At 42.6% G+C, this 27,092-nt stretch overlaps 1 protein-coding gene across 3 annotated transcripts in view; it reads left to right on the top strand.

Annotated features, from left to right (window-relative positions):
* Positions 1–5,156: 5,156 nt before the first annotated feature.
* The window catches only part of IGF2BP1 (insulin like growth factor 2 mRNA binding protein 1), a 122,381-nt gene continuing 100,445 nt past the window's right edge, over positions 5,157–27,092 (top strand). For 2 of the 3 annotated variants that reach the window (XR_008309844.1, XM_053261786.1), the window contains exons 1-2: positions 5,161–5,813; positions 7,445–7,505. Coding sequence is in view for 1 of the 3 variants with exons in the window: in XM_053261786.1 (XP_053117761.1) it covers positions 5,639–5,813; positions 7,445–7,505 (236 nt within the window). In the remaining 2 variants the exon portion in view is untranslated. Of the gene's footprint in view, positions 5,814–7,444; positions 7,506–27,092 lie in introns of all 3 variants that reach the window. The other variant, XR_008309845.1, reaches the window with a different exon arrangement.

Raw genomic sequence — 27,092 nt, 5'->3', positions numbered from 1 at the left:
GAGGAATAATGGAGATTAGAAGGTGATGTTAATGGCATAGGAAAAATTATTTCCCATGATGGTGACATTTGTTCAAGGTGTCAAAGCCCTGTGTGTTACTTGCTTCATTTTTAACCTGAAACACTTTCGTATTCTGATCAACAGCAACAAAATGTACATAGAACAATTTTTAACTTAAACAACAAGCTATACTGACATTTCTATATTTTTCTGATTTTTGTATTCCTGTTATAACAAAATCTTGACAAAGTTACTGATTTTGTTAACTCCCATGAAAAAGCTGGAAAACTGTGACTTATTTCTTATATACCAAATTATTGATTTCATAAAGATGTGGATTTAAATTAAGATTGCAGTCCTATGGATACTTACCTGAAAGCAAGACCCATTGCAATGAAATGAACATGTTTAGGATCAAGATATAAGCTTCACAAATGTCTAGAATAAGTGATGTAATTCTGTGAATTCCCAGCATTAACTCCTTAAATTCCATACAGAATGTAAAACAAATGTTCTCTATGGCTGAAGCAAAGGCACTTCCTAACAAAATCTCTTCAGATGCATCTATTAAAAGCTACCCTGTGTTTTATATCATGGATATTTGATATTAATTTCAAATTATTCAAACATCTGATAATTAAAAGATGCCTTGTGAAATTGCTGCTAAATTATACTTTCCAAAGTGTGATTTTTAAAAAATCAATAAACTGGAATGTTATGTAAATGTATTAGTAGTTGCTTAGGAAAATAAATTAAAAGTTGATCAGATAGATAAAGAAACATCTGATTTATAGCAAAAATCTGATTTATAGTAAATATTTGATTTATAGCACCTATGTCCATTGATGCAAATTAATTATAAACACCTAATGGTTTATTATGTATGTAAAGTGGGGAAACAGTTTTATAACAATGGGCACACCATGTCTGTTCTTTGTTCTTGCCTCTTAAATTTGCTTTAAAAATTAAAAAGTATCAATCCTTGAATATTATGGGGGCAACATAGCAAGATGACTGTATAAACAGATACAAAATACACATCTATCAAGAAAGAAAACATACTGAAGGGAAAATAAATAAAAATAAAAACTTGCATAGAAAAATGACTCAAGGTTTTCCACTTGAGGGAGTTCTCATTTAAGTTGAATGTTCTCTTTCAACTGTCCAGAATGGCTTTAAATAATGTAACCAAATCAAAAGAAATATGAAAGAAAGGGGGGAAGCACTGAATGAAACAGAGGAAAACAATCCAGTTCATATAATGTTTCTTGAGTGCAGTAGCTAAAACTGGAGTTCTGGTTCATGTAGAGGCAATATTTGCAGTCTCAGGAAGAAAAAAGTACTGGGAGAAAGGAAAGGGTAATGTTAATTTCATTAAAATATGCGATCGCCACAATTTAAACCATGCCAGCTTCTTCTCTATTGCCTTTCTTGTTGTGAATGGCTACAAGTCCACCCTCCTCCACCTCTAAAATGATTTAGTTGCCTCTTCTGTGGACATTCTCTAAATGTTTTGCATCTGGAATGTTTCCATCAAGGGGACACTGTTGATTTATTCTAAACTGAAGCCCTTGCTTGGAAAAACAACAAAGAGTCTTGTGGCACCTTAAAGACTCACAAATGTATTGTGGCATAAGCTTTTGTAAGCTGGCAGGCATAGACATACATGGATACAGACAGAAAACAAAAAACAAGAACAGTTTTTACACAGTGGGGCCAAAAACCCTGGCTGTTTTTGAGGTTGTTTTCACTGACTTCAGAATACATGCAAAGAGTATTTATAAGGTGAATGGTATGAGCACGCTTCTATAAACCAAAACAATCAGATTCTAAAGTATTTTAAATTCGTTAGCATGTACAAATGACTTTTGCTCCAAATGAAATCTCATCACATTTCAATAACTCTTTTTGCCTTTAGATTTAATATCTGGTATATTTTAACAACTTTAATAAGTTGTATTTAATAAAAGCACTTTCTTTGTAAATACACTATTTATTATTCCGTTTAAAGGACCAAGAGGAATGCAGATAAAACTTTTCTTGATTAAAAGCAACTGGGCTGGATCAATCACTGATAGAAGACTATTTGAGATTTTAATCAAGAGGGTGAGGTTTGTTTGAGGAATTTGTCCAAAGATTATACCTGAATATATTTATGGTGTAGGGTGTATTTAAAGGATATACTTACCTGAATTTTAGTTGAGTGAATATGTGAATTCATTTTTAAAAATTTGTTGTTAGTTTAAAAGGTTGCTTGTTTAAAATATTCCTCAAAGCAGCCTTTAGTACTTCCATGTTTAAAGTTATTTTTGAACTGAAAATTTAAGAAAAATGTTTTTAAGGGAGTTGTCAAATTGTTGTATCACATTCTTGCCTCAAATACACTCATTCACAAATATCTGTACCATTTGAGGTCAGAAAAGTGAGTCCAGTAATCAAATACTATCTCCAACCAGAAAAGATTAATTAAAAGGGGGGGGGGTCAAAACCTTAGAATGATTTTGGTTTTGTTTGTTTTGTTTTGTTTTAACGAAGCAAAGGAGAGCTTTGAATTTAGGCTTACTACTTGAATTACAATCGAAACCTGATGTTGTAGCTTACTAAAACTTTATGAAAGATTAAAAAATAAATCAGTTTCTGTGGTAGATTTCAGTGCAAGGAAAACGTTAAAAGTAAGGTCTATTCTTGTCTAGATTCACAGATACTACGAACCTTGTTAATCATTTCTCTCCTAAATGTTTAAAAAAACAAACACCCAGAGAGGCTGACTCTCATTTGAAGAATGCTACCACTTATTTCTAAAGCCGAAAGGAATTCCAGTCATGGGTGTATCAAATTTCTAGTTCGATCAGGAGAATCGATCCTTCCTGCCCACCACACACAGTCCATATTTGTGATGGGATTTTTTTTTTAATGGTTTGCTCTTAAGATCCGTTGCTTAAAAAGCAAAACCCAACCACCTCATGGTGAGAGCTCCATTCATAATCATGCAAATAAAGGTTCCAAATGCAATAGTTTAGTTCTAGCCGGGATTTCGGGGGGGGGGGGTGTATACCCACATGCTAACACTCTCACAGCAGCCATTTAAAGGTCCAGCACATTCCAGCGATGTAACCTCCCTGCCCCATCCCCCACCTCGCAATTTCCCTTCCAACCCCCTTCCCCCTACTCTCCTCTCCCTTCCCCCACCCCCAGCTCTTTGGATTGGTGGGTTGTGACTGGCATGCTTTAAAAGATTTCCCCATCTCTTCTTTATAATGGCAGGGACCAACGTTGCTGAGGGACAATTGGCGCCTCTTCAGAGCCAACTTCGCTATTGCACCAGCCCTTTAATTTTGTCCCCTCCTCCTTGGGAACCTGGAAGGACATTAAAAGTGAGGCTGGGGGAGGTAAAGGCTTGCAGCATCCACCATCTTCCTCTTTCTCCCCCACTCCCTTTTCAGGAAATTCTCCTCCTGACAGCATCTTTTTGATTCCTCTGGGTTGCCAAAGTGACTCAAAGAGGTTAGAGACGTAAAGAGGTTTCCCCATCCCCAGAGTGACTGAAAACTCAAGCATCACCGTCACTCTCTCTCTCTTTTTCTTTTTCCTATAGAGCAATAAAACCGAAGTTCTTTCCTTTGCAAGGCGTTTATTGCAATAACTCGATCCATTTCCTCCCGAAAAGAATACACATGGATGGGCTGGGTGGGGGGAAATAAATAAATAAAGGGAAGAAGGAGCACATGTTGCCGAGTGCTAGACAAGGGTTAAGCGGAAGCAGCCTTCAATCGCCACCCTTTTGGTTGGTGGAGAAATATATATTTAATGTTGATGGCTTCCCACCGATCTCCATTCATGGAACCCAGTGGCTGCTCCCATAGAGCGTGCACCATGCCCCCCCACCTTCTGGATTCCCCTTTATTTTCGTTACATAGTGGGGAGAAGACTTGTCCCTTTCAAAGCAAAAAGAACCTACACATTTAATCAGAAGCGGGGTGGGAGGGGAGACCCTCATCTATAAAAGTAGCAACGCAAAGGTGTAGGGGGTGGGTGGGCGTGTTGCTTGCATTTCTTCCATTCCTGGGCAGTGGAGAGAAGCGGGAGACCAAATACATTCACATCCCTCTGCCCCCACCCCCCGCCTATATGGATATATGGGGAAGACTGTTCCCTAGTCGAGAGGCACTCTTTATTTTAAAACCATTTATCTGGGATCGGGACATGATTTGTTAAACATCGCCTTTGAGGAGGAGAAGCACCGGCTTGGAAAGACACTCCCCCCCACCACACACACCCTCCAGCCCTTATTTGTGTATTTTTATCCCTTTCCCTCTTTTCTTTCGCGTACAGAAGGACTAGCGTGTGAGGGGGTGTGTGTCAAAAGAATCGTTGCACACGCCTCTGTGTTCCTCCACTTTCCCCGCTGAGTAGCTTGGTGGGCACAGAGAACAATTGCACTGCGAGATGTAAGTTTGGGAATCGGGCTTGATATAAATAAATCTCTTCGTGGTGGTGGGCCATCTTTTTGCCATAAGTCTTCATAACTATTCACGCAGAGCAAGAAGATCCAATATGGCTCTCATCCACCCCCACGCCACAACCCACTCCCCTACTGCATTTCGTGAACAATTGTTGCCTTTTATCCCTTATAGCCCTACTACAGGGAACCCCAGATTCTGCAGTATTCTGCAGGCAGAATAGAGGAAACTTTGGGTCTAACACGCACACGGAGACTCCCCCCTTCCTCCTAGCTCCCTTTGAATAAGTAGTACACCCAGAAAAGCCCATTCAAACCCTAAGCTCATGGGGGGAGGGGTGGGAGAAGGCTAGGGAAAGAGGAGGGGGAGGAGGGAAATTGTGACGGCGGGATTGGGGAGGGAGTGGAATAGGGAAAACTGGTGTCTTGCAGATGTGCTTCTGATGGGAAATGCACCAGCTTGGAAAGGGTTTTTTCGGCGGAGGGGTGGGGAAAGTAAATAAAATAGTATTTGCCATTAAAGCAAAAAAGCAGCCTTCCTTCTGAACACATGAGTGTGTGTGCGTTGTGTGTGCGCGCGGCCGCCCCTCCCCTTGGAGGGGGTGGTCCTCTTTTGGATCCACCACGTGGCTTCCTCTTGCAAACATTTTCACTCATTTTTCCAGGTCGATTTTATTTCGGGGCGGCGCCAAAGCCTGCCTCGGCCTCAGAGACATTCTGTGTGTGTGAGTGTGTGTGTATGTGTGTGTGACACATGAGTTGCGACTCAAAAGGAGTTGGGGGGCCGCTGGAAGGAGGGGAGGGGAAAAAAAAGAAAGAGCCATTTTCCCAAGCCCGCCACACGAAGTTGCATCCAAATCCATCAGCCCCATTGATTCTGCAAAACACGGAACATTTCCCCCCCCTTTCCTTTTAGATTATCCCCCCTCTTTCCTTCCCACACCCCAAATAACTGGCTTTTTAAACTTACTGGGTCACCAAGACTGAATAAGAAACTTTGTTTGAAGAGAGGGTAAAGGATTTTTTTTTTTTTTAAAGAATCCAAAGTTTTGGCACCGCCACCCTCCCTTCATCACTCTCCTTTCCCACCCGGTGTGTGAGTTCCCCCCCTTCCTCCCACCTCCCGTGACTCCCTCCCTTTTTGGACCTACCCAACATTTTGTGCAAAACGCATCAGCCATGAACAAGCTGTACATTGGGAACCTCAACGAGAACGTGACTCCGGCGGATCTGGAGAAAGTCTTCAACGACCACAAAATCTCCTTCAGTGGCCAGTTCTTGGTGAAATCTGGCTACGCCTTTGTCGATTGCCCAGATGACCAATGGGCCATGAAAGCCATCGAAACTTTTTCTGGTAAGCCAAATGGATCTCTCTTTCTCTTTTCCACCTCTCTTTTTTCTTTTTCTTTTAAAATTCCTCTTGCAGCCGTGGGACTTTTGAAAAAAAAAATTCCACCCCCACAAACATACAAATTATAAAAACACCATCTCAGCACCCCAAACACTAGTGATTTTTTTTTTGTTCAAAGAGCCATAAAACGTGCTTCGTAAAGATGCGTTCAGCCACACTTCTCCCGTGCTCGTGGTTCTTCCGCCCTGTTTCTTTCTCTCCCTTTCTGTGTCATCAATGAAAGTTCACTTTCGTTTCGTATTTTTTGCACACCTAGTGTGTGGGTGTGTGTCGGGGGGGTTGTTTTTCTCCCTCCTCCCACTTTTCTGTCTGATCCCGGAGTCCAGAACCAAGGTGTGTGTGCCCGTGTGTTCATTCTCGTGAAAAATAAATAAATGCCTCGTTGGGCCTAGGGTTTCCCATCTACTTCCATTGGATTTCAAGAGGGCCCCCTTAAAAAAAAAAAATCATTACCCGATTCTATTTCACGCAGATTTCCCCCCACCACCATAGTGGACGACCCCCCCCCGATCTTTTTACCAACACTTGATGGAACACCTTTTAAATACATAAAATTTGGCAAATCTGTTCCACTACTGTGAAAATAGAAAAGTGCAAAACAGACTCTTTCCTTCTTTGATCTCCTGGTGGTCTCCCTCTGTGGACAGCGCTCCCCAGAATCAGGCCTCCTCTAACTGGAGATGAAGTGGTGCAAAAAATAAATAAAGTAACTCTCATGTCCTTAAACCTGGTTCTGGTATCAACTCTCGTCTCTACCCCCACACAGTTGTTCATCTTGCAAGACCATTTGGGATTTCCCATGCAAGCAAATGCTGTTTTTTTGCACTTTGGGTGAGTGGGTTGCTTTGGCGGATGGAAAGGGTCTCTTCTAAAACAGGGATCTGAGAAGGAAGGAGGGGAGGTGTTGGACTTTGGCCATTTTGATTTTAAACTGGGTTTCCTGGGGCATGTGATGTGTGTATTAGCGCGAAGGTCGCCATGCTGCTAAGAGAGAGGAGAGAGAGGCACAGGGGAACTAGCAAGCAAACCTGATGTTGACTTTTGCTGAGAACAAATCTCCTTTACCTCCTACTCAAAATGAATCCCTAGAAAATTAGAGCCTGTCCTTTTCGTTTCACATTCTTTCCCCCCTCCTGCATACAGTTTTCATTGATTTTCTTTTTTTAAAGAAAAGGACATGAGTGCTTCAAAAGCCCAAGCAAGTTGGGTGGAATAAACCAATAGAAGAGGCCTTACAATTCTTATTTTCATCTTCACTCTGATGAAACAGATCTTTCAGCATGGAAATGTGAAATGAGTTCAATTTGGGTTTGTTTGTTTTTTTAAGTATGACACTGAGAAAGCCTCCTTGCTTGGCTTCTTCTTTTGTTTAGTCATCTCCATTTGAAATCTACTTTATCTATAAAAAATAAAATAGTGGGGGGGAATCAGACAAAGTGATTATTTTTTAAATCCACCTGCATTCCCTAATAAAATACAAGGAATTGGGGCGCAGGGGAGGAGGGGGTTGTACATCAGAATGGTGTCCAGATTCTTTTCATACATATTTTTTTAAAAAATACACTTGTTTTTAGGCAAAGTGGAGCTACATGGAAAACAGCTAGAGATTGAACATTCAGTACCTAAAAAACAAAGGTAATCCAATGGTTTAATTTCTTTAATTTTTTTTTCATGTTGAAAGGCAATGTTTGAAATAGAATAAGAAAAAAATATGTTTAAAAATCCAAATTTGTGCAACAAAACCTCCCGTTTGGAGTTGGGTGTATTTAGGTTTTCATTCTCCACTCCAGAAGATAGCTGTTTGAATCAATTCTCCTAGCCAACCAGTATATTTTCTTTCAACTCCTTTTTAAAGTTACTTTTGACATAGTAAAGTAAAAAAAAAAGTAAAGCCCTCAGTGATAACTTAAAAACTGGAAGCAGTGGCTCTGTTGTTAAAACTGTTATGTCATTTACTGTATAATTCTCTACTTGACAAGGTTTTCTTCTGTGATATTAAAAGACGAACCCCTCAATCTTTCTGTGTTTTCTTTTAATTTTCTTGCTAAAATTAAACAAGCAGGGAACTATTGGCCCTGATTCTTGAAGTGAAAAGAATGTATTGGTTTTTCATTTGTTGCTGCTCCTATGAATATTATGCATTTTTATGGAGATGTAGTTATTTCACCATGCTTTTAAGAAGTACTACTAGATTTCATATGTTTTGGGTCTTTGGTTGCCTAAATTATATTTGGCGTGTTTGGTTAGGCATACTGTAGCAAATATCCCCAGCCTTTAGGAAAAAAGTTACAATTATCCCTCGTTCATATGGAAACTAGAAAGTAGACACAAAATTCATAATTCTACTAGAATTCCAAGTGAACATTTATTTACTAAGTAGTTTAATTAAATAGAATAAAGTTAGGAGGTGGTGAGTGAATGTGAGAGTGTCTGTTTGTTTGTTGTGACATGACAACTTCTCATTTTTGGATTTCTTGGGCTTTCAAACTTTGTAGCAGAATGTGCTGATGGAGGATAAAACAATTTATGAATGGCTTCCCACAGCTCCCTCTATGGATTGGAAGGGTCCCAAAATCTATTTGATAATTTCTTTTATTGTAGCAACAGGCATAGAGGCCTTATGTAATAGAGTGATCAATAGACTTGTAACAGTCTACATAGTGTAGCAGTAGTCTTAAATGACAATTGGAAGAAAAGTTTTTGGGAAGGCAATTTCAGAATGAAACAAAGCATAATAAATTTTGGGGGGTGGGGGAGGAAAGAAAGAAGACTAGAATAAAAGGTTATCCTAGTTTCCCCTTAATACTGCTTAAAAAACAACTATCAGTTCTGTAGAACATTGGTAATTTTGAGAGATTCCTAAATTCAGTTTCCCTTAAGACTTTAAGTAATGCTAGCAAGCCACCATATGCTGATTGATCACTTAATGATTTTTGTAATTCAAGCAAATTATGTTTAAATGTGTATTCACAGAGAAAATAAGCCTGCTATTAAACTTGAGAAAGATACTTTTCTAGAAAAATCAAGTTGACTAAAGAGATGTCCAGACTTCTTATCACTTGGTGTGCTTTACCTCCATGAATTTGCTTTCTTCACATTCCCAGTGGCCATGTCTGACTGTTCAAAGTCCTCCTTAAAGGAGGTGATTTGACATCACTACTAAGATTTTATTTGTAGATTGACATAAGATACATTTTCAACTTTGTGGCCAGGATGTGTGATAAAGTTTCCCAACAATGAGTTTGCATTTCTTGCTTGTGGAATGGGGGTGGGGGGTTGATTGGTTGAGACTTTGGCAAGTTGTTAAAACAAGAAAGGGTAGTCTTTATTTCATCATCTTTTCCATTCCCTTTTGATAAAAATGTATGATCCTATGTTAGATTGAGTATTTCAAGTGTGTGTGTGTGTGTTCCCTCACTTTTCTTAGGACTTGATTTTCCTGTTTTGAAATGATACACAGATCAGGAACTAGTTAATTAAATATGATTAGCATAGTCTTGGTAACATGTGGTTAGAAAGAGTTATACACACATACACACACGATCTGTAGATATGTTCACTTTTTAGGTAGAATACAACCTATAAAAATTAAGTCTCCTTTCCTTTTCAGTGATTTTTTAAAAATAAAATCCCTTGGTTTATTGAACACCCCCACCCTCCCAAATTCAACCTGTTTGTTGAGCCTCACTAACTAGAAATTAAGAAGAATGCTTAGGTTGGCTGATGGAGTTTGTTTAAGGGATGAGTATTATCTCTGATGGCTTTATGAATGGTAGATATGCTACATCAAAACTATGCCACATTCTCTCAATTTGGCTATCTTTAATAGGAATGAAAACAGATACAGAATGTGCTAGTTACCTGTGAAATAACTGTTGGTACTGGGTATATGTCTGAAGGGTTTATCTCCATCAAAATTGATGGCTTATTTCACATTCATGTTAAGTTCAGTTAATTAATTGGCTGCTGCAGTATTTTATCTTAAACCACTTTTGAAACTCAATAAATAAGATCTGAGATCCCAAACACAGACTTTATTTTGAGTCTTTCCTAAGTAAATGGGACGTACATATGGGGAAGTGAATTTGGAGTTTCCTACTTTAAAAAAATGTTCTGCATATCAACAAACAACTTAATTGTAAATTTTAGATCAATACTATTTTGGGATGGTCATAGTTCTACTCTGTTTTACCATTCTCAGGCAAGGCCCCTTGATTTCTAGGGAACTTGAGTAACAAGAAAGTGCTCTAATTTGCCATATAAGAATGTGTGGAGTCAGGAAAAGAAGAAGACAGTGTGTGGTTGGCATGTGTGTGTTTTAAGTTGTATGTTTATTAGAAAAAGGCTGAGGGAAATTTGTAGTGTTATTCCTTAAAGAGTCAGCAAATTCCTTTTTGTGGTGGAAAGGGTTAATTAAAATAGCCTCAAAGATGTTTTAAAGACTCAAGAATGTTCAGAAATGTTTGGAGTTTATGGGTGGGGTTGTCTGAGACTGAAAAGATTGAAGAGGATAGAATTGTGAGGTGGGGGAGAGAAAGAAAACTATGAATGGTTGAAAATGAGAGTAGGGAAAATTAAGTGAATCCGTCAAGCAAACATTCCAGATATGAAGACTGGAAGTGACTTGCCTGGAGAGAATGAAACTTGGTCACTGCGGAAACAGTGATTGTACCTCACTAACCAAAATTCTAACTAATGGGAAATATTGCAAATGATGATGGTTTTAAGACAAGCTATCAACAGGTATAGTTGTGTTTTTCACAAAAGTGACCTGCTTTTTAATTCTTAGGATTAAAAAAAACCATTTTATTTGGTTTGAAATGATTTCTGTAGAATTCCAATAACATTTGCTAAAGGCATCTTGTAGAACAGTAGAGTGTGCCAATCAATACATGTGCTCTGTTTTAAGTATTACTATACTGTAAATGTTCAGTGCGTTGTAACAGAATGTGTGAAATCTTAGATCTTTGTAATATATGTTCATGTGGTCTTGTAAAGCTTTAGCTGAAGATAGGAGGGTTGTTGTTTTTTTGCCCTCAAATCAATAAGTCAATCAATCGCGCTTAAAGGATGACTACAAAATTCTTTACTTTAATTTACATTATTATCCATGTTCCAGCAAAAGAGTTAGCATTAACATTTGTTTGGGGCAAAACCCAAGTTGGAATATCTTAATCATGCTAAGGTTTTTGCTTAAATATGTGAAACGTATGATTATTTTGTAATGGTTTTGTTTTGCTTTCTGCAGATCTCTTTAGTGGATTTACCTGTTTAGTATTGCTTCATTTTTTTTTGTACAGGCAAAACATTTCTTGTCTTATGAACTGGGTTAAGGTGTAAAAGTAAACTTGAAGGAACAAGTATTAGGGACAGAAAAAGGAAAAAAAAAATTAGACAAAGATCTTAATCTTTGGGGGGTAATTATTTAAGTTTAAGTAGAATTGTTCCTGTATTAGAAAACCATAGCACAAGACTATACTACACACCCTGTGTTCATAGAAACAAGATTACAGCTAAAAGATAGTACCACACTTTCATTACTAACAACCAGAATTCAAAGAATGGTTGCAAGGAATCAAAGGTACCCCAGAATTGAGTGCCTAGTGCTATAGTTCTATAGCTTGTGCATAGATTGGGATGTAGGGAGCCCTATAGGATACATGTAGTTTTGCATGCACAGCTGGCTTGCTGGATGCATTCTGGTGACCCCATGTGTCTGGCTTTTGCACATTAAGCACAGTAGATCCACATGTGAAACCACCCAGACTAGGGAAAATGTGTCCAATTGCAATGTGGAAAATGGTCCCTTTACAATCTGAATTGATTGAAGGAGTATTTTTCTGGTCAAAATGATGAATTGGAGAGAGAATTCCAACCACCTATTTTGTTCTTATTTAAGTGGTTTTGTTCACTAGTGTAAGGTGGGGAAAGAATGTTTAGGAGAACTAGTAAATATTGCTGGTGTTTGTTTAGGGTTTGTAGGAAAACGAATTTAAAAGAACAAATAGCCCTTCTTTCTTTTCTTTTTTAAGTTACTCTGCTCCAAATACATCTAGAATGTGAATCTTTGCTAGGACTGTACCAGCAAGCATTTGGTAAAGTTCAGGAAAAAAGTAGACCCTCTTGAAAAATAACACATGCTTTGTGTTTGAAATTAACAACCACTAAAGAGAGAGAATACACCTCAAGTCTCCTCCTAGGAGGGGCTGTTAGTAGCTAATGAGCAGCCTCCTCGGATACTTGCTCAATTTGTGAATAGAATGTATTTCCCTTGGTGAACTATGAAAGTTTTTTTTTATAAAGTAGGGAGGAGAAGCCCTGGTGGGAAAATTTACAATTTCTTGACAGTGTAGTGAAGCTTGGGCCAAACAAGAATATTTGTTGTAGGAGGAAAAATAAATCATCTGGGGGAGGACAAGTTCTAGAAGTGGTACAGCTAAGTTGTTGCATCCTCTCTCCTCTGAAAATAACTCAAAAAGGTGTGCAAAAGATGGTGTGGCAAAGATTTGTGGAAAGAAAGTGAAACTCTGTTGGTTGTGAGTTGCCTTCACCTGCCCAACAAATATAGTTTTATGTCTGTTGCCTTATTTGTGCTCTGCCAATTACGCTTAGGGTATCAGAAGAAAAAGCATCTCTGCATATAAATGAGGCAGCACTGTCTGAGCCAGGATCCAAAGGACTACCGTTCTAGCTTACCCAGGACAGTGGAATTTCCCCATTTTCCTCTCTGAACAGTTGATCCCCCATGCCATGTCACAAAGCTTTTGAAGCTCCTTTCAGTTTTAAAAGTGATTTCCTGTGTATCATTGGTAGGGAGAAGCTGCTGTTTGAGAATCATAAGCTCAAATCTCCCCCACCCTCACTTGGGTGCACAACATTAGTTGCACGATTCTTTGGATCTTGGCTTAGTGTGTGGTTCTCCATGTATTTGAGGATCTCAAGCTGTAACCAATTTGGAACAGGTAGGAATGATCCTTTGAGATTGGAAGTTTAGTCTAGTTTTTGTTTTCAGTGTGGCTTCTATGGACTTCAGTGAGAACACCCTTGCTTAGGATGAAAACGAGGCATACTGTTGAAGGCTGTAGATTCTGTTTCCACTCCCCTCAAAGAAAAGTGGTAGTGAAGCAAAGGCGCTCTCTCTCTCTCTCCCTCTCCCTCTCCTTCCATTTTTTGTTGGATATTCCTCTGGACATCTGATTAGTGTATTAGAGACTGACTAGAACTCCCAAGGAAAGATGAACAATTTGTTTGGTATCTAACCAAGTGCTCATGAATGTTCTCTAAATCTAAACCAGCATTGCCACTGGTGTGCTTGTTTTTTTGTTGTTCAGAACCATACACTACTGCGGATCTCCTAAGAAGCTTTTGAGATCAGGTGTCTCGCTCTGACAAACATTCTCATGTCAGATAACTCTTTGCCCTTCCTCCATATATCCTACATATCTCAAGCTCACACACGGTGCAGCTGCTCTGCATACCCTTTACTCCGTTCCATTGGATGTAGCTGCCAAGTGAATATTTTGGAAATATAGGGCCCTTGGTGCTTGCATGGTGAAAAGTGTCTACATTGTGGAGTTAGGTATCTGTGAATGTCTGTTATGGGTTACATGATTTAATGATGTGAATGTATTTTGTGAACAGTTCTATGGATATTCTGTGTTCATTAAAACTGGTGGTCCTGTTTTAGGAAGTCATGGGAGAGTTGTCATTGGCTTTAAATTTGAGGAAACCCAACATTTCATTCTATTACTAGCTTCCATGGTATATCAGAAAAGGAGAATATGCAAGGATCCTGTCCTTTGTGATGCAGAATAGCTCTGAGCCCATTCCAGCCCATTCCAGCTAAGCCTGCTCTCCCTGTAAACCCGGAAGAACCGATTGTGAGAAGAGCTTCTGTCTCATTCTCAGTTTTCCATCTGTAAAGTAAAATAGGAATAATACTGACATACCTCATGGGGAAATCATGAAGACACAAACGGGAGAAAGAATCATCATCACCACCATCATCAGTATTATATTGCTTTTCAACAAAAAAGTTCTGAAAATGGCTTACTTAGCAAAACAAATCTAAAGCACTGTCCAGTTACAAGAAACCTCATTGAACTTCTTGGGATTTACTGAGTAAACATGCATAAAGATAATCTGCTAACCTTAACTCTGTTCAGACATTGTGTTTCTTTGCACATGTACATGTTTTTGTGTTTATGAAGAAATGTGTTCATTTAAAAAGTGAACCTTCAAAATGGATGTATGTTAAAAAATACAGTTTTAATTGGGTATTAGGAGTAGACATTTGTAAATATTTCTGTTTTTCTATTTATGTAAAAGTAAAGTAAAGTTGTGCCCGTGAGTCTGTGTTGACTCCTGGCGACCACAGAGCCATGTGGTTTTCTTTTTGGTAGAATACAGCAGGGGTTTACCATTGCCTCCTCCCGTGCAGTGTGAGATGATGCTTTTCAGCACCTTCCTATATTGCTGATGCCTGATATCAGTGTTTCCCATATTCTGGGAAACATACCAGCGGGGATTTAAACCAGCAACCTCTTGCTCACTTGGCAAGACATTTCCCTGCTGTACCATTGAAGGAAATATTTAAAAAAACAAGTGTACTTGGGTACAGGCCCCCTCAAACACAGGGTAAATGTAAAGTGTGCCGTCAAGTCATTTTTGACTCCTGGCGCCCACAGAGCCCTGTGGTTGTCTTTGGTAGAATACAGGAGGGGTTTACCATTGCCTCCTCCTGCGCAGTGTGAGAGGATGCCTTTCAGCATCTTCCTATTTTGCTGCTGCCCAATATAGTACCAGCGGGGATTCAAACTCGCAACCTTCTGCTTGTTAGTCTAGCATTTCCCCAATAGGAAATGTACCACTGTATATGCATTGAACATGCAGTGTGCAGAACTGTAGCTACTTACCAAGGACCCACAAATTTTGGCTTAACTCACTAGCCAGCTCTGATATGTAGTCTCCACCAATCATCTCTTTCTCTCAGGTCCTTTTCTGGCACACAGGCAGAGGTCTTGAGAGAGAAGCAGGGTCTTCTGTCATTTGCAGTGGGATATAGAAATAGTAAGAAACAGTGTGAGCCTTCTCCTACTGCTCAAAAAGGAGTCTTGCTGTTTCCTAACTTCTCAAAAATGGCAGTGGAAATGGATCCTCTGGGAAGGAGATCTGTGTGGTGCTGGTGTCCTACTTTAATATGTAATAATAATATGTATGTAATAATAATATGTAATAATATGTAATAATAATAATACTTTTCAGAGGGCTGGGGGCATTCGCTACTGATGAGCTGGCAAGTGGATTTGTATATGCCTGAACAAATCTGTACACACTACACATATTGCATATGCTTGAACGTAATGTGGGAATATGGCTGTTGTAACAGAGTTCTCCGGTGTCACTATGACTTTAACAGCAAATCAGTGCTAACCGTAAATCAGTGCATTTTGCAGGGTGAGGTGTGTAATTAGTTTTGTGAAGGTCTCAAAAGAGTTGATGATATTTTTCTGGGTACAGGTCAAAGTGCTGGTCATAATCTGAAAAGCGCTAAATAATTTGGAACCTAGGTAACAGAAGGACTATCTTCTTCCACATGAGTTGCCCAAACCATTGAATTGTCATCAAAAGCCCTCTTTCAAGTCCCTCCCTCTTCTGGCTAGGTGAATAGTGACCAGCAAGAGAGGGTTGTCTCAGCTGTGTACTGAAGAAGAGAATCTTTCCTGGTGCAAAATCTGATGTCTTTCTGGTGCCATACAAAGATCTTTTTATTTGCCTGCATTGGTGAAGCTAATTTTAATTAATGCCTCTATTCACTGGATTGTATCACTCTGATGTGTCCTTGTTACTTTCTGCAGTTTTAAATTGGTGTGTACTTTATTGTTTTGTGTTGATGACCCTGGAGTTTTCTGACTCTCCCTCTCTCTCTCTCTCTCTCTCGTATAAATGAAGGGTAGCACATACATTTTACAATAAATAATGTTGGTGTCAGACTCCCATGTAGAGCCAGTAGGTCAAGATTTTGATTCGGTTCCTTAGTGTTTTCCAGTGTGCAAACTGCTTTAAATTGTTTTAATTTATAATAAACATGCTGGATCACATCTTTTGACTCTGGATTAATTCATCTGGAGTAACTAGCACCCTTGGTTTGGACTCGTAGGCATGAATGCCATTCATAGTTCCCATTTCATGCTTAAACATAATGTGAATGCGTACAAGGCTGAAAATAATCCCAGGCATTTAGAACAATCGGTGCTAGTGCCTAAGAATGTTGCCATTTTCTTTGTCATCCCTGCCCAGGTTTAATGCCTTAAAAAAGTTGATGCTTGTCCCTGAGTAGTTGAATTCCCCCCCCAGACTGCTTATGGTGGTTCTGACACTGGTAGCTTAATGATTCAATAGGGATGTACAAAATGTTTTGAACTTGAAATGGGCCGTTTCAAGTGTTTTGAGCTCGAAACAAAACAACCCCGCTTTGACTTGAAACATTTCAAGTGTTTTGAGCGCCATCTTGAAGGGCTGTCTTTCCGGGGAGAGCTGGTCTACCAGTTGGGGTCAGTGGGTAGACCAGTCCTCCAAGGCAGGCCTACATGCCAAGTCTGGTGCGGAGGCCTGGTCTACCCACCGCACACAGCGGATAGACCAGGCCTCCACCTCAGACTTGGCGCATCAGCCCGCCTTGGAGGACTGGTCTACCCACCAACTCCAATTGGTATACCCGCTCTCCCCGGAAAGACAGCCCTCTAAAATGGTGCTCAAAACACTCAAAACTTATCAAGTGTTTCGTTGAAACAGCTGGCTTGGTCGTTGTTTCGATGAAACGTTTAGAGCATTTTGCATTTCGTTTTGAGCTTGAAATGAACACAAAATCCATTTCATGCACACCCCTATCATCCAGGGCTACACCAGAACAAGTCAATTAACAACAATCACAAAAGGACAGGTTTTTCAAGCACAGTACACTGTGCCTCTCTCTATTTCTACAGAGAGCTGGCACCTGAGACTTAGCGGTAGGGACTTCCAGAGGGGCTGATGTGGGGTGTGTCAGGGAGAATGGGTTGAATCACAGAGGGCTCAGAATATGCACACTTGTGTCCTGTTATTCCAATAGGCAACCACCTTGTTGCGAGACACAGGATTTGTTCGTTAAAATTAAATGTTAGGAGTGGGGAGAAAACAAAAAGGAGGGAAATGAGCAAGAGAGGCAAAAAAGGGAAGCCAGTCAGAACGAGAAAGTGTTAAAGTGCTAGGGCTTGTGGTCTGGAGTAAGCAGGGAGCCAAGCAGGATTGGTTAGGCAAAGCACAAGCTCAGTCTGTACAAGCAACCAGCAGCTGTATAGGACTGCTTGAAACCCTATTGGCCCCTTGGGCCACCTGATTCCTGCTGAGTTGGTATCTGCAGTGGTGTCATTGCAGCACAACAGAGAACAGTCCATGATTTCTCTCTTCCAGCAAGCTGCCACAGAGTGGTGCAGAGAGTGGGGCGACCAGGTTCTTCTGTTAGAATTCCCAGACCCTTGTGGGATGGAAACCCCGGTGGGAGACATAGGAAGCTGCCCTATATGGAGTCATACCATTGGTCCATCTAGCTCAGTATTGTCCACACTGACTGGCAGTGGCTTTCCGTGGTTTCTGGTAGGAATCTTGCCTAGCCCTACCCGGAGATGCCCGGGATTGAACCTGGGACCCTCTGGATTTAACACAGATACTCTGCCACTAAGCTATGGCTAAATTCCCTAAGGCAAATTCCTGCTTTACACAAGGCATTCAATTACCTTTAGGATCACCCATGTTAAAAATCCTACCACCATTTAGGCACATATAACCTGATTTCTGCAAGGCAGACTAGCATTCAGTGAATGTTCCACACACAAAGAAGCTCTCCTTGTGATCAGTGAGAAGAGCTTCCTCGAGGTCTGCAGGGAAAGTGGGTTTCCTCGAAGGGAAATGCTGCCACATGGTGCCCCCCCTAGAGCCCCCGTAATGCACTGCGCAAGTGCGCGGTGCATTTCTGGGATCTCCCTCCCCCCGCCCTCTAGTGTGTCCGCAGATACACGACCAGGAAAACGAGGCTAACAGAGCGCCCTCTCCGTTAACCTCATTTAAGAGAGTGGCTAAATTGGTGGGCTTGTCGCCATGGAGCCACCAGGCTCGCCCTCAAGCCCGCTGGTTCTCACAAGCGAGCAAAACCGGGCTGGGCTCCCTTAGCCCAGTTTTGCTCGCTCGTGAGAATAGCCCCAGGGGCTTCTCACTTTGACCAAGAGTAATCAAACTCTTTGCCTTTAATCATCATCTTTAAACAATCACCCGGTCCAATCTATATATGTCATTCTCTTGGGGCCATGCGTGCCCAGGATTTGGCGGCGGGACTCTCGCAACACGCTGCGAGAGTTTGGGACTGAGGGATTGGAAACGTCGCTTGGGGGTTGGAGGAGCCCGCCCGGAGGAGGAGGAGGAGGAGGCCGAGGGGGTGCCGCTCCGGCAGCTGGGGGCCGCAGCTAGCGAGGGGCAATGAGAGGAGAAGGGGCTAGGAGAAGAGGAGAGGAGCCTGGCTGGGTGAGCAGTGGCGGCGGGCTAGCGAGGGGCGGCTAGAGGAGAAGAGGCGGCAGGCAGTTGAGCCACGCCGCCGAGAGGAGCCCGGCTGGGTGAGTGGCGGTGGCGGCGGGCTTCTGAAAATGGCCGGGCGGAGGCTGGAGAGCAACTGGGGCTGTTGTGGCGGGCATGGGGGCTGGGAGGGGAGAGAGCAGTGGAGGAGGCAGCGGGCCCTGGCAAAGGAGGCGGCCAGCGGGCAGAAATGACAGGGAATAGATTGGGGCGGAAGGCTGGGGGAAGCGGCAAGGAGAGACTAGCGGCGCAGATGCTGTGTGTGCCGGTTCAGCTAGTTTAATATATTTTTAAAACTTCCAGCTCTTAACTATTCGTTAAGTCTTGACACTTAGAAAGCTCAAGTGATTTCATGATCGACTTGGGGAAACTTGCTGGGAACGGCATTTGAGAGACAAAGCCTATGCTGGTTTGTATACACCGTCAGAGAAGTGGAGATCAGAAGTGATGAGGAGCTTGTGGTTCCCCTGTCTGTGTAGCATACCTGGATCTAAAACAGCTGAAGGCATCTTGGAAAGGTCAGTGTTCTCCTGGCCGTCATATTGGAATAGATGTCAAAGAGTAGTTCTGCTAGTGCGGGAGGGGAATGGAGGTAGACTTGCTTGTGCCATTTTTTATTTTAAAGTCTAGGTGAAGCCTGCAAAAGAGCGATATCTTACTGGAACTGACTCATCTGAAAGGGAGAGGAGAGCTGGTCTTGTGGTAGCAAGCATGACTTGTCCCCTTAGCTAAGCAGGGTCTGCCCTGGTTGCATATGAATGGGAGACTTGATGTGTGAGCACTGCAAGATATTCCCCTCAGGGGATGGAGCCGCTCTGGGAAGTGCAGAAGGTTCCAAGTTCCCTCCGTGGCATCTCCAAGTTAGGGCTGAGAGAGATTCTTGCCTGAAACCTTGGAGAAGCCGCTGCCATTCTGTGAAGACAATGCTGAGCTAGATCGATCAATGGTCTGACTCAGTATATGGCAGCTTCCTATGTTCCTAGAAGGTGGCGAGAAATCCCTTACTGGTTTCTCTCTCTTGCCTACACACACACATACACACACACAGCAGCAGCAGCAAGTAGGTTGAATCTTGAGACTTTGAGGCCATTCACACAATCAAAAATTGTGTTCTGCCTGGGTTTGGGAGCTGTGTGTGCTCCAATTTTCTGTTGTGTGAAAGCAAGGTACAAGGAAAACCTGGGTAGCTTTTCCTCCTACCTTGCTTCCACACAATCACTTCTACCTAGGTTTTCCTCTTACCTTGCTCCCACACAACTGAAAATTGAGAGCACACACAACTCCCAAACCTGGGTAGAACACAGTTTTTGAATGTGTGAATGGCCTCTGTGCCTCGATAATTCAGTTCAGCTAGCTGGCTGTTTTGCATCTGGCAAGAGGCATCTCCACAATTTACTGTGTTTCAGCTCTCTTCAGGGCAGCCCTTCCACAAGGCAGAGTGAGACAGACTCCTCAGCGTGAGTTCAAAGAAGGGGGCAGGAGGTGGCCAGTGCTGGGTTCCCACTACCACAGACACTGCCCCACTGTCCAAGGGTCCTGTCGCCTTCATTGCTCCCCTGGGGCACACTGTTCATTTCCTTCTCTTTGCTCTTTTGCCTCCCTGCCGTTTGAGCTAGAAATGCTCCTACCACCACATAGGAAGCTGACTTATACCAAGTCAGACCACTGACCCGTCTAGCTCACTATTGTATTGAACCAGGGGTTCTCACCCAGTGGTACTCCAGATGTTTCTGAACTACAACTCCCATCATCCCCAGCACAGTTTACGTTCCGCAATATCTGTAGCACCTGATTGAGAACTCCTAGTCAACACTGGCTAGCAGCAGTTCTCCTATGTTTTCAGGCAGGAGTCTCTCCCAACACTACCTGGAGATGCCAGGGATTAAACCTGGGACCCCCTGTATGCATGTGGATAATGCAAGCAGATGCCCCGTCCCCACTGCTTGGCTTGGTGGCATTGTCATAGAAACATAGGAAGCTTCCATATACTGAGTCAGATCATAGGTCCATCTGGATAGACCAATGGTCTAACTCAGTATATGGCAGCTTCCTATGTTTCTATGTTCCTAGCTCACTATTGTCTACACAGACTGGCAGCGGCTTCTCCAAGGTTGCAGGCAGGAATCTCTCTCAGCCCTGTCTTGCTCTTCCCTGAGCAGCTCCATCCCCTGAGGGGAATATCTTCCAGTGCTCACACATCAAGTCTCCCATTCATATGCAACCAGGGTGGACCCTGCTTAGCTAAGGGGACAAGTCATGCTTGCTACCACAAGACCAGCTCTCCTCTCTGGAGAGGGCTAGCACATCGCCATCGCTGCCTCGACAGCATGGCCTGAGAATCCTGAGCACTCACCCACAGATGGGGCTAGGGTGTCATACTGTCCTTTGCCTTGAGTAGCAGAATGTCTTGGACTATCCCCGGCTCTCATACAGGATGAGTACAAGGAAGAGTGGATGTGTGGGGGTTGGTCACTTTTTGTCTCTTCTAACTCAGGCACTATCTAGTAGGTGTCTATGACACATGCTAAGCAGCATTCTACATCACAGTGACTCCATTAAACAGGGGAGAGAACTGCGTTTCTATATGTTACCATTTGAATGTGGGGGAAATGCCATACTGTATCCTCAAAACAGGTGGGTTTCCTTGAGGGAAGATGCTGTGCTCCAAATGAGCAACAGCTGCATGTGTTACACTTTAAACTTATCGGTATGTGAAGCATGTTAAAATTGCTAACGGCACATCTTGGGCAGCCAGAGACCTTATTACGCTTATTATTTCAGATGATTTTCCAGTTCACAAAAAAAGTTGTCATCCCCACCTGCTGCATGTACAAGTATGTCAAAGAATGGGTTGAGTGGTGGGCTTTCTTGGAAGCAAATATCCCCCCTCGGTGAATGGCAATACTTCATTATTTCATACCTTCAGAACTACTGTCACCTTGTCACTTAACCTTATGGGATCGGCTATTGCCCAAGCTGCATTCATTTTATCCCAGAGACTGCAGATTTGACTGGCTATTTTGAATCCATATTTCAGTGTTTTCCCCTTTACTTCTCAGTATCATCTCCCACCAAGAGTACATAACCTCCTTTCCCCTAACCATTTCTTTCTTGCCTCCTTCATCCCACTTCTTCCTTCGCTCCCCAGCCATGCTGTAGCATCCAGCCTTGGCTGTCTCTAAACCTGTGTGCCGTTTCTCTCTAGTCTCACAATTCAGAGTGCTGGTGCTTTACATCCAAAGCCCTGAATGGCTTAGGTCCTGGATACCTGAAGGAGCATTTGCCTTCATATGAACCTGTCCGCCTGCTAAGAACATGTTATGCCCGTTTTGAAAGAGCTGCACTGGCTACTGATTTGTTTCCAAATCCAATTCAAGGTGCTGCTTATTTAAAGCCCTCAGCAGTTTAGGGCCTGGATGCCTGAAGGACCACCTGCTCTCAAATGGGTTTGCCTGCCAAAAGGTAATCAGAGGGGACTTTGCTCCAGGGCTGCTCAACTTTGGCCCTCCTGCAGATGTTGGCCTACAGCTCCCACAATCCCTGACTGTGGCTGGGGGTTATGGGAGTTGTAGTCCAAAAACAGCTGGGGGGGGCTAAGTTGAGCAGGCCTAGTGACATTGAGAGAGGCTTGATTGTAGTGCACACAGGACAGTCACAGGACCTTCTTGGTTGTTGCCCCCAGGCTTTGAAACGCTCTCCTGGTGGATTCTCATTCCCTGACTTCCTTTGCTGCCTTTAAGAAGCAAGTAAAGACCTTCCTGTTTGTTCAGGCCTTTGCCCCTTAGGTGGTGCTGGTTTCTCTGTTCTCTTGCTGCTCTCCTTCTGTTTTTTATTGTTTGTATTGCTAGTCATTTTATTATGATTTTATGGATTGCTGTTGTATTTTAACCTTGTAAACTGCCTTGGCTAAATTTATGAAAGGTAATATAGAAATCTAACTATGAACAAAATAAGGCAAATAAGATAATTATCAGATTATATTATCACATAGAAATATCAAATTATATTATTATAATTTAGGTGAGGCATAGCTCCATAGTCAGCATTATTTTTAGTCCACCATTCTGCCCTCAGATCCTTTTTCTGGCACGTAGGCGGAGAGAAGAAGGTCTTCTGCCATTTGCACTGGGCTATGGAGATGGAAGGAAACAGTGGGAGCCCTCTCCCGGTGCTTAGTAAGGATTCCTGCTGTTTCTTACCTCCTCAGAAATGGCAGAGGAAAGGAGACCCAGGGAGGGAATCTGTGTGGTGCTCGTTCTGCTCACCAGAGGGTTGGGGGCACTTATAGATGCCTGATCAGAGGTCCTTTCTCGTAGCTCCCCCATCTTCAAAATGAGGGGGATTGTGACCAGGGATAGATTATCTTGATCACGGTGTCCCCATTGTGGAGTCTTCTCCCCAGGTAAACTTTCCTGGTGCCTACGCTAATGTCCTTTCCGAGCCAGGCAAAGACCCTTTTGTTTTTCCAGGCTTGTTTGTCAGTCATTTTGTGTTCTTTCATGGTGTTGTTTGTTTATTTATTTTTTAAAAAAAGACTTTAGTATGTTTTCTGGTTTTATTGTGATGTTTTATTTTGATTATTTTTATTATTGATATTCTTTATGATTTTAAATAAGCCACCTGGAATACTAAATTATTGAAAGATGGGGGTATACATGACTAAGATAAAATTGAATCAAGCAAATCTCTTTCCTGTCTTCTTTGCTTTTTTGGTGCCTGGCTTCTGTCAGCATTGAGTTCTATGGATTGCATCCCATGTTTGTGAAATTCTGTCTTAATTCATGAATTCCCATGCCTTGTATAGTAGGGCAATAGAAGACAAATCAGGCTTGTTTTAAACATGGAAGTGGGCAGAAGATTCCGCCAGGAGCCCTTTCGCTCTTTTAGGAAACGGGTCATTTATTTTATTGCAGTTGATACTTGAGAGCCATGACATGATCAGGAATGAAATTAATTATTTTCCTGGCTGCTGCAGTAGTTTTAAGCCTACACTCCTAAAGACAAATTGAGGTGGGTGCAGCGGATATGCAATAACCCACATTGGTGGGAGAAGCCGGGGTGAATTTGGGAAGCTTGTCACAAAAGTCTTTTTTCAGTAAGTAGCAGAGCGTCGTTAACCCAGCTTTCTAAGGAGTTGATGGGGAAAAGCCAGGCTTCCCGATTCAGCGAACACAATCCATGTGCAGAAATAGATTCCTTTATGCCGAACTGCTGTACTGGGTATGCAGATTGACTGCAGTGAAGGGACACATGTAGAATTCCAGCCTGACCTTCATGTGAAAGCACTATTTGAAATTAATTGCCTAAATTAAGAGAGTCGTGAGGCAGACATACAACAGTGTTGGTGGCTCTAGAACATTTTCATCGGCAAGCATTTACAACGTTTAACTGGCCTTGACAGATATACAGAATTGTGGTAGCCATGATTCTGCCCCATCCCCTTGGGAAGGGTGGACTTGTATCTCTTGACATTATGCCTAGTACAACATGAGGTCAGGGTTGACCCCCTACTCCCCTCCCCAGCTCTGAAAAGTAGGAGGAGGACAAGGACTTGTCCAAAGCATACTTTGGAGCCCGTGCTCCCTCTAACAGAGATTCCCAGATGTTGTTGACTACAACTCCCAGAATCCACAGCTGTGAGGGGGATCCCTGTTAAAGGGAATACTGTTTGGAGCTGCTTGTACAAGGTGTCCTCACCCAGTGTTGGGGGATTTCCTCTTTCCCCTGTGGCCACACATACTGCATCCCATTGCCAAGATTCCCTCAGCCCTTAAGAATGGCTTTGAGGGGCTTTGGGCTGCAAGGAAAATAGCTTACACTGGGAGGAGAGCTGGTCTTGTGGTAGCGAGCATTAATTGGTCCCTTTGCTAAGCAGGGTCTGCCTTGGTTTGCATTTGCATGGATGACAACATGTGAGCACTGTAAGATTGATAATGATACCACCACCAACAACAATAAATTTTATTTGTTAAATAAAGTTTGTTTTAACAAATTATTCTCTGGGTGGCTAACAACAGAGGATTAAAACATACAATAATTGACAATAAAGAAGGAAAGAAAATACAAAATACAATACAAAGGAGCTTAAAAGTTCATTTTGAAGTTAGTTAAAAATCAGATCAAATCTGAACACCAAAATTCTGAACACCAACATTTAAAAGGCCTGGTTAAACAAAAAGGTATTTACTAAAAGATATTCCCCTTAGGGGATAGGGCCATAGCTCATTCATTCATTCATTCATTCATTCAACTTTTATACTGCCCAAACTTTCGTCTCATTGGCAGAGCATCTGCATGCTTGCATGCAGAAGGTCCCTGATTCATTCTCTGGCATCTCCAGGTAGGGCTGGGAGAGACTCCTGGCTGAAATCTTGGCGAGCCTTTGCCAGTCTGTGTAGACAATACTGATCGAGATGGACCAATGGTCTGATGGTATAAAGCAGCTCTGTATGCTATTCAGTATCTCTGTCCTCCCCATTAGAAATAGTTGACTGGAGTGACCCATTTAAATGCAGCAAGACCAAAGTTGGCAGAGGTTGGGGACTTCAGTGCTTTTAGGGGTCCCCTTAGGAATGACAAAGTCTCTCCCCACCCCACATACACACAATTTGCATTAAAGGCATACATGCAACCTGCTTAGCAGAGTTTCCCCCAAAGCGGCTTGAGCTGAAGAGAGAGCTGTGTAAGAGCACAAGGAAAGCCCTCCTGGAGGTCTGGTTCAGCATCCTGTTTCCCAGAGTGTCCAACCAGATGCCTGCGGGGAGCCCACAAGCAGGGCTTGAAGGCAATAGACTTCCTGCTGCAGCTGTTGCTCCTCAGCAGCTGGTATCCAGTAGCTCACCGTAGGACTTCAGCATGTCTAGACCACACATTAAAAATATATCACACACCCTTATGGATGAGGGCCCTTTCCAAATTTAATTAAGCTGTGGCGTGAATATGAATACGACGGATATTTATATACCGCTTTTCAACAGAAGCTGATCACAGGAGGGATTTTCCCCGCGTCAGTGAGTTCCCAAGGTGTTTGACATAGATATAAAGGAGACTAAAGGAGCCAGCGTGGTGTAGTGGTTAGAGTGCTGGACTAGGACCGGGGAGACTCGAGTTCAAATCCCCATTCAACCATGATACTAGCTGGATGACTCTGGGCCAGTCACTTCTCTATCAGCCTAACCTACTTCACAGGGTTGTTGTGAGGAGAAACTCAAGTATGTAGTACACTGCTCTGGGCTCCTTGGAGGAAGAGCAGGATAGAAATGTTAAAAAATAAAATAAATAAATAAATAAATAAATAAATAAAATGGCTTCCTGTGCCTAAAGGCTCACAATCTAAAAAAGAAATATAAGATAGACACCAGCAACAGCCACTGGAGGGATGCTGTGCTGGGGCTGGTTAGGGCCAGTTGCTCTCCCCCTGCTAAATGAAGAGAATCACCACTTTTATTAAGTGCCTCTTTGCTCAGCAGGGGAAGACTTAAAGTGGTGGTGGAAGGCTGGGTAGTTTCCACAGTACATTATACAGTAAATTTGGCCCTGCTTCCTTGATTGGTTAACGATTGTAAAAGTTGAATAGGGAGGCCACAGTATTTCCCCCAGTGCATAACATGTGCCTGGGGGTGAGGTCCACCATCTTTTCAAATGGGCCCTATACCCGTGCTTTTGACAGTGGCCTGGTTATACAGGAATTCACAGTTTAAAGCTTTTCATAGCGCTGAGATAAACAGAATCATCTGCTAATTGCTACAGCTAAAGCTGTTAGAGACACAGCTGTAAGAGCTGGTTGGAAAGTGAGCAACTCTACCTGAGACTAACCCGAGGAACAGGCAGAACCTTGGTAGCAGGCGTGTTGTAGTAGACCTGCTGAAGTAGAGAGAATAAAGCTCAAGCTACTACCAAGACATCAGGGAAAGATCATAGGCCTTTTAAGAGTTAGTGCAACTTCAGTCTCTAGTCTCTGTGAATGAGATCTCCTTAAACAATTGATATCTGCAATCTTAAATGAAATATTTGTTTAGCCCTTCCTGACTTGAGGATAGCGATATTCATGTAGAAGTGTCTATAAGTGAGATGCAGGTCTCTGAAATTTCGACATTATGAAGCTGTGGGCTTCTGGCCATTTTCTTTACTTACAGAGAAAGGCTCTCCACACGAGCAGTGTGGAGAGCCTAAGAGGGTTCTGCGGGGAGAGCAGATGATCAGGGAGGTTGCCCTGGGCAGCTGGATTACCGGCTCCGTCATGGAGCTTGTTGGGGCGATGGGGATCAGGGGCCTCCTGGCCCCCAGAGGTCCCAGAATGCCCTGCGCAAGTGTGCGGGGCATTCTGGGAAGCCCCCTGATGCCAGGAGGCTTGTTGTAGCCTTCCGGTTGGGGGTCTCCTCGTGAGTCATCACAGTGACATACGATTGGAACGGGGTCAGCGGAGTGCTCACTCCGCTAACCTCATTTAAGGGGGGAGGATTAAACGGGCTTGCTGCCGGGAGCCACACAGCTCCCAGCGGTTCACACATGCGGTGGAAACCGGGCTGGGCTCCCTTCGCCTGGTTTCCACCGCGCGCGAGAATAGCCTCAAGAGTGTGGCTAGGTAACTATCAGGGCTAGACTCAGGCAAATCAAAGG

This window comes from Hemicordylus capensis, chromosome 6 (assembly GCF_027244095.1).
Source record: "Hemicordylus capensis ecotype Gifberg chromosome 6, rHemCap1.1.pri, whole genome shotgun sequence".
NCBI lineage: Eukaryota > Metazoa > Chordata > Lepidosauria > Squamata > Cordylidae > Hemicordylus > Hemicordylus capensis.
The sequence above is the reverse complement of the archived record's forward strand: the minus strand, read 5'-3'. Positions and strand labels throughout refer to the sequence as shown.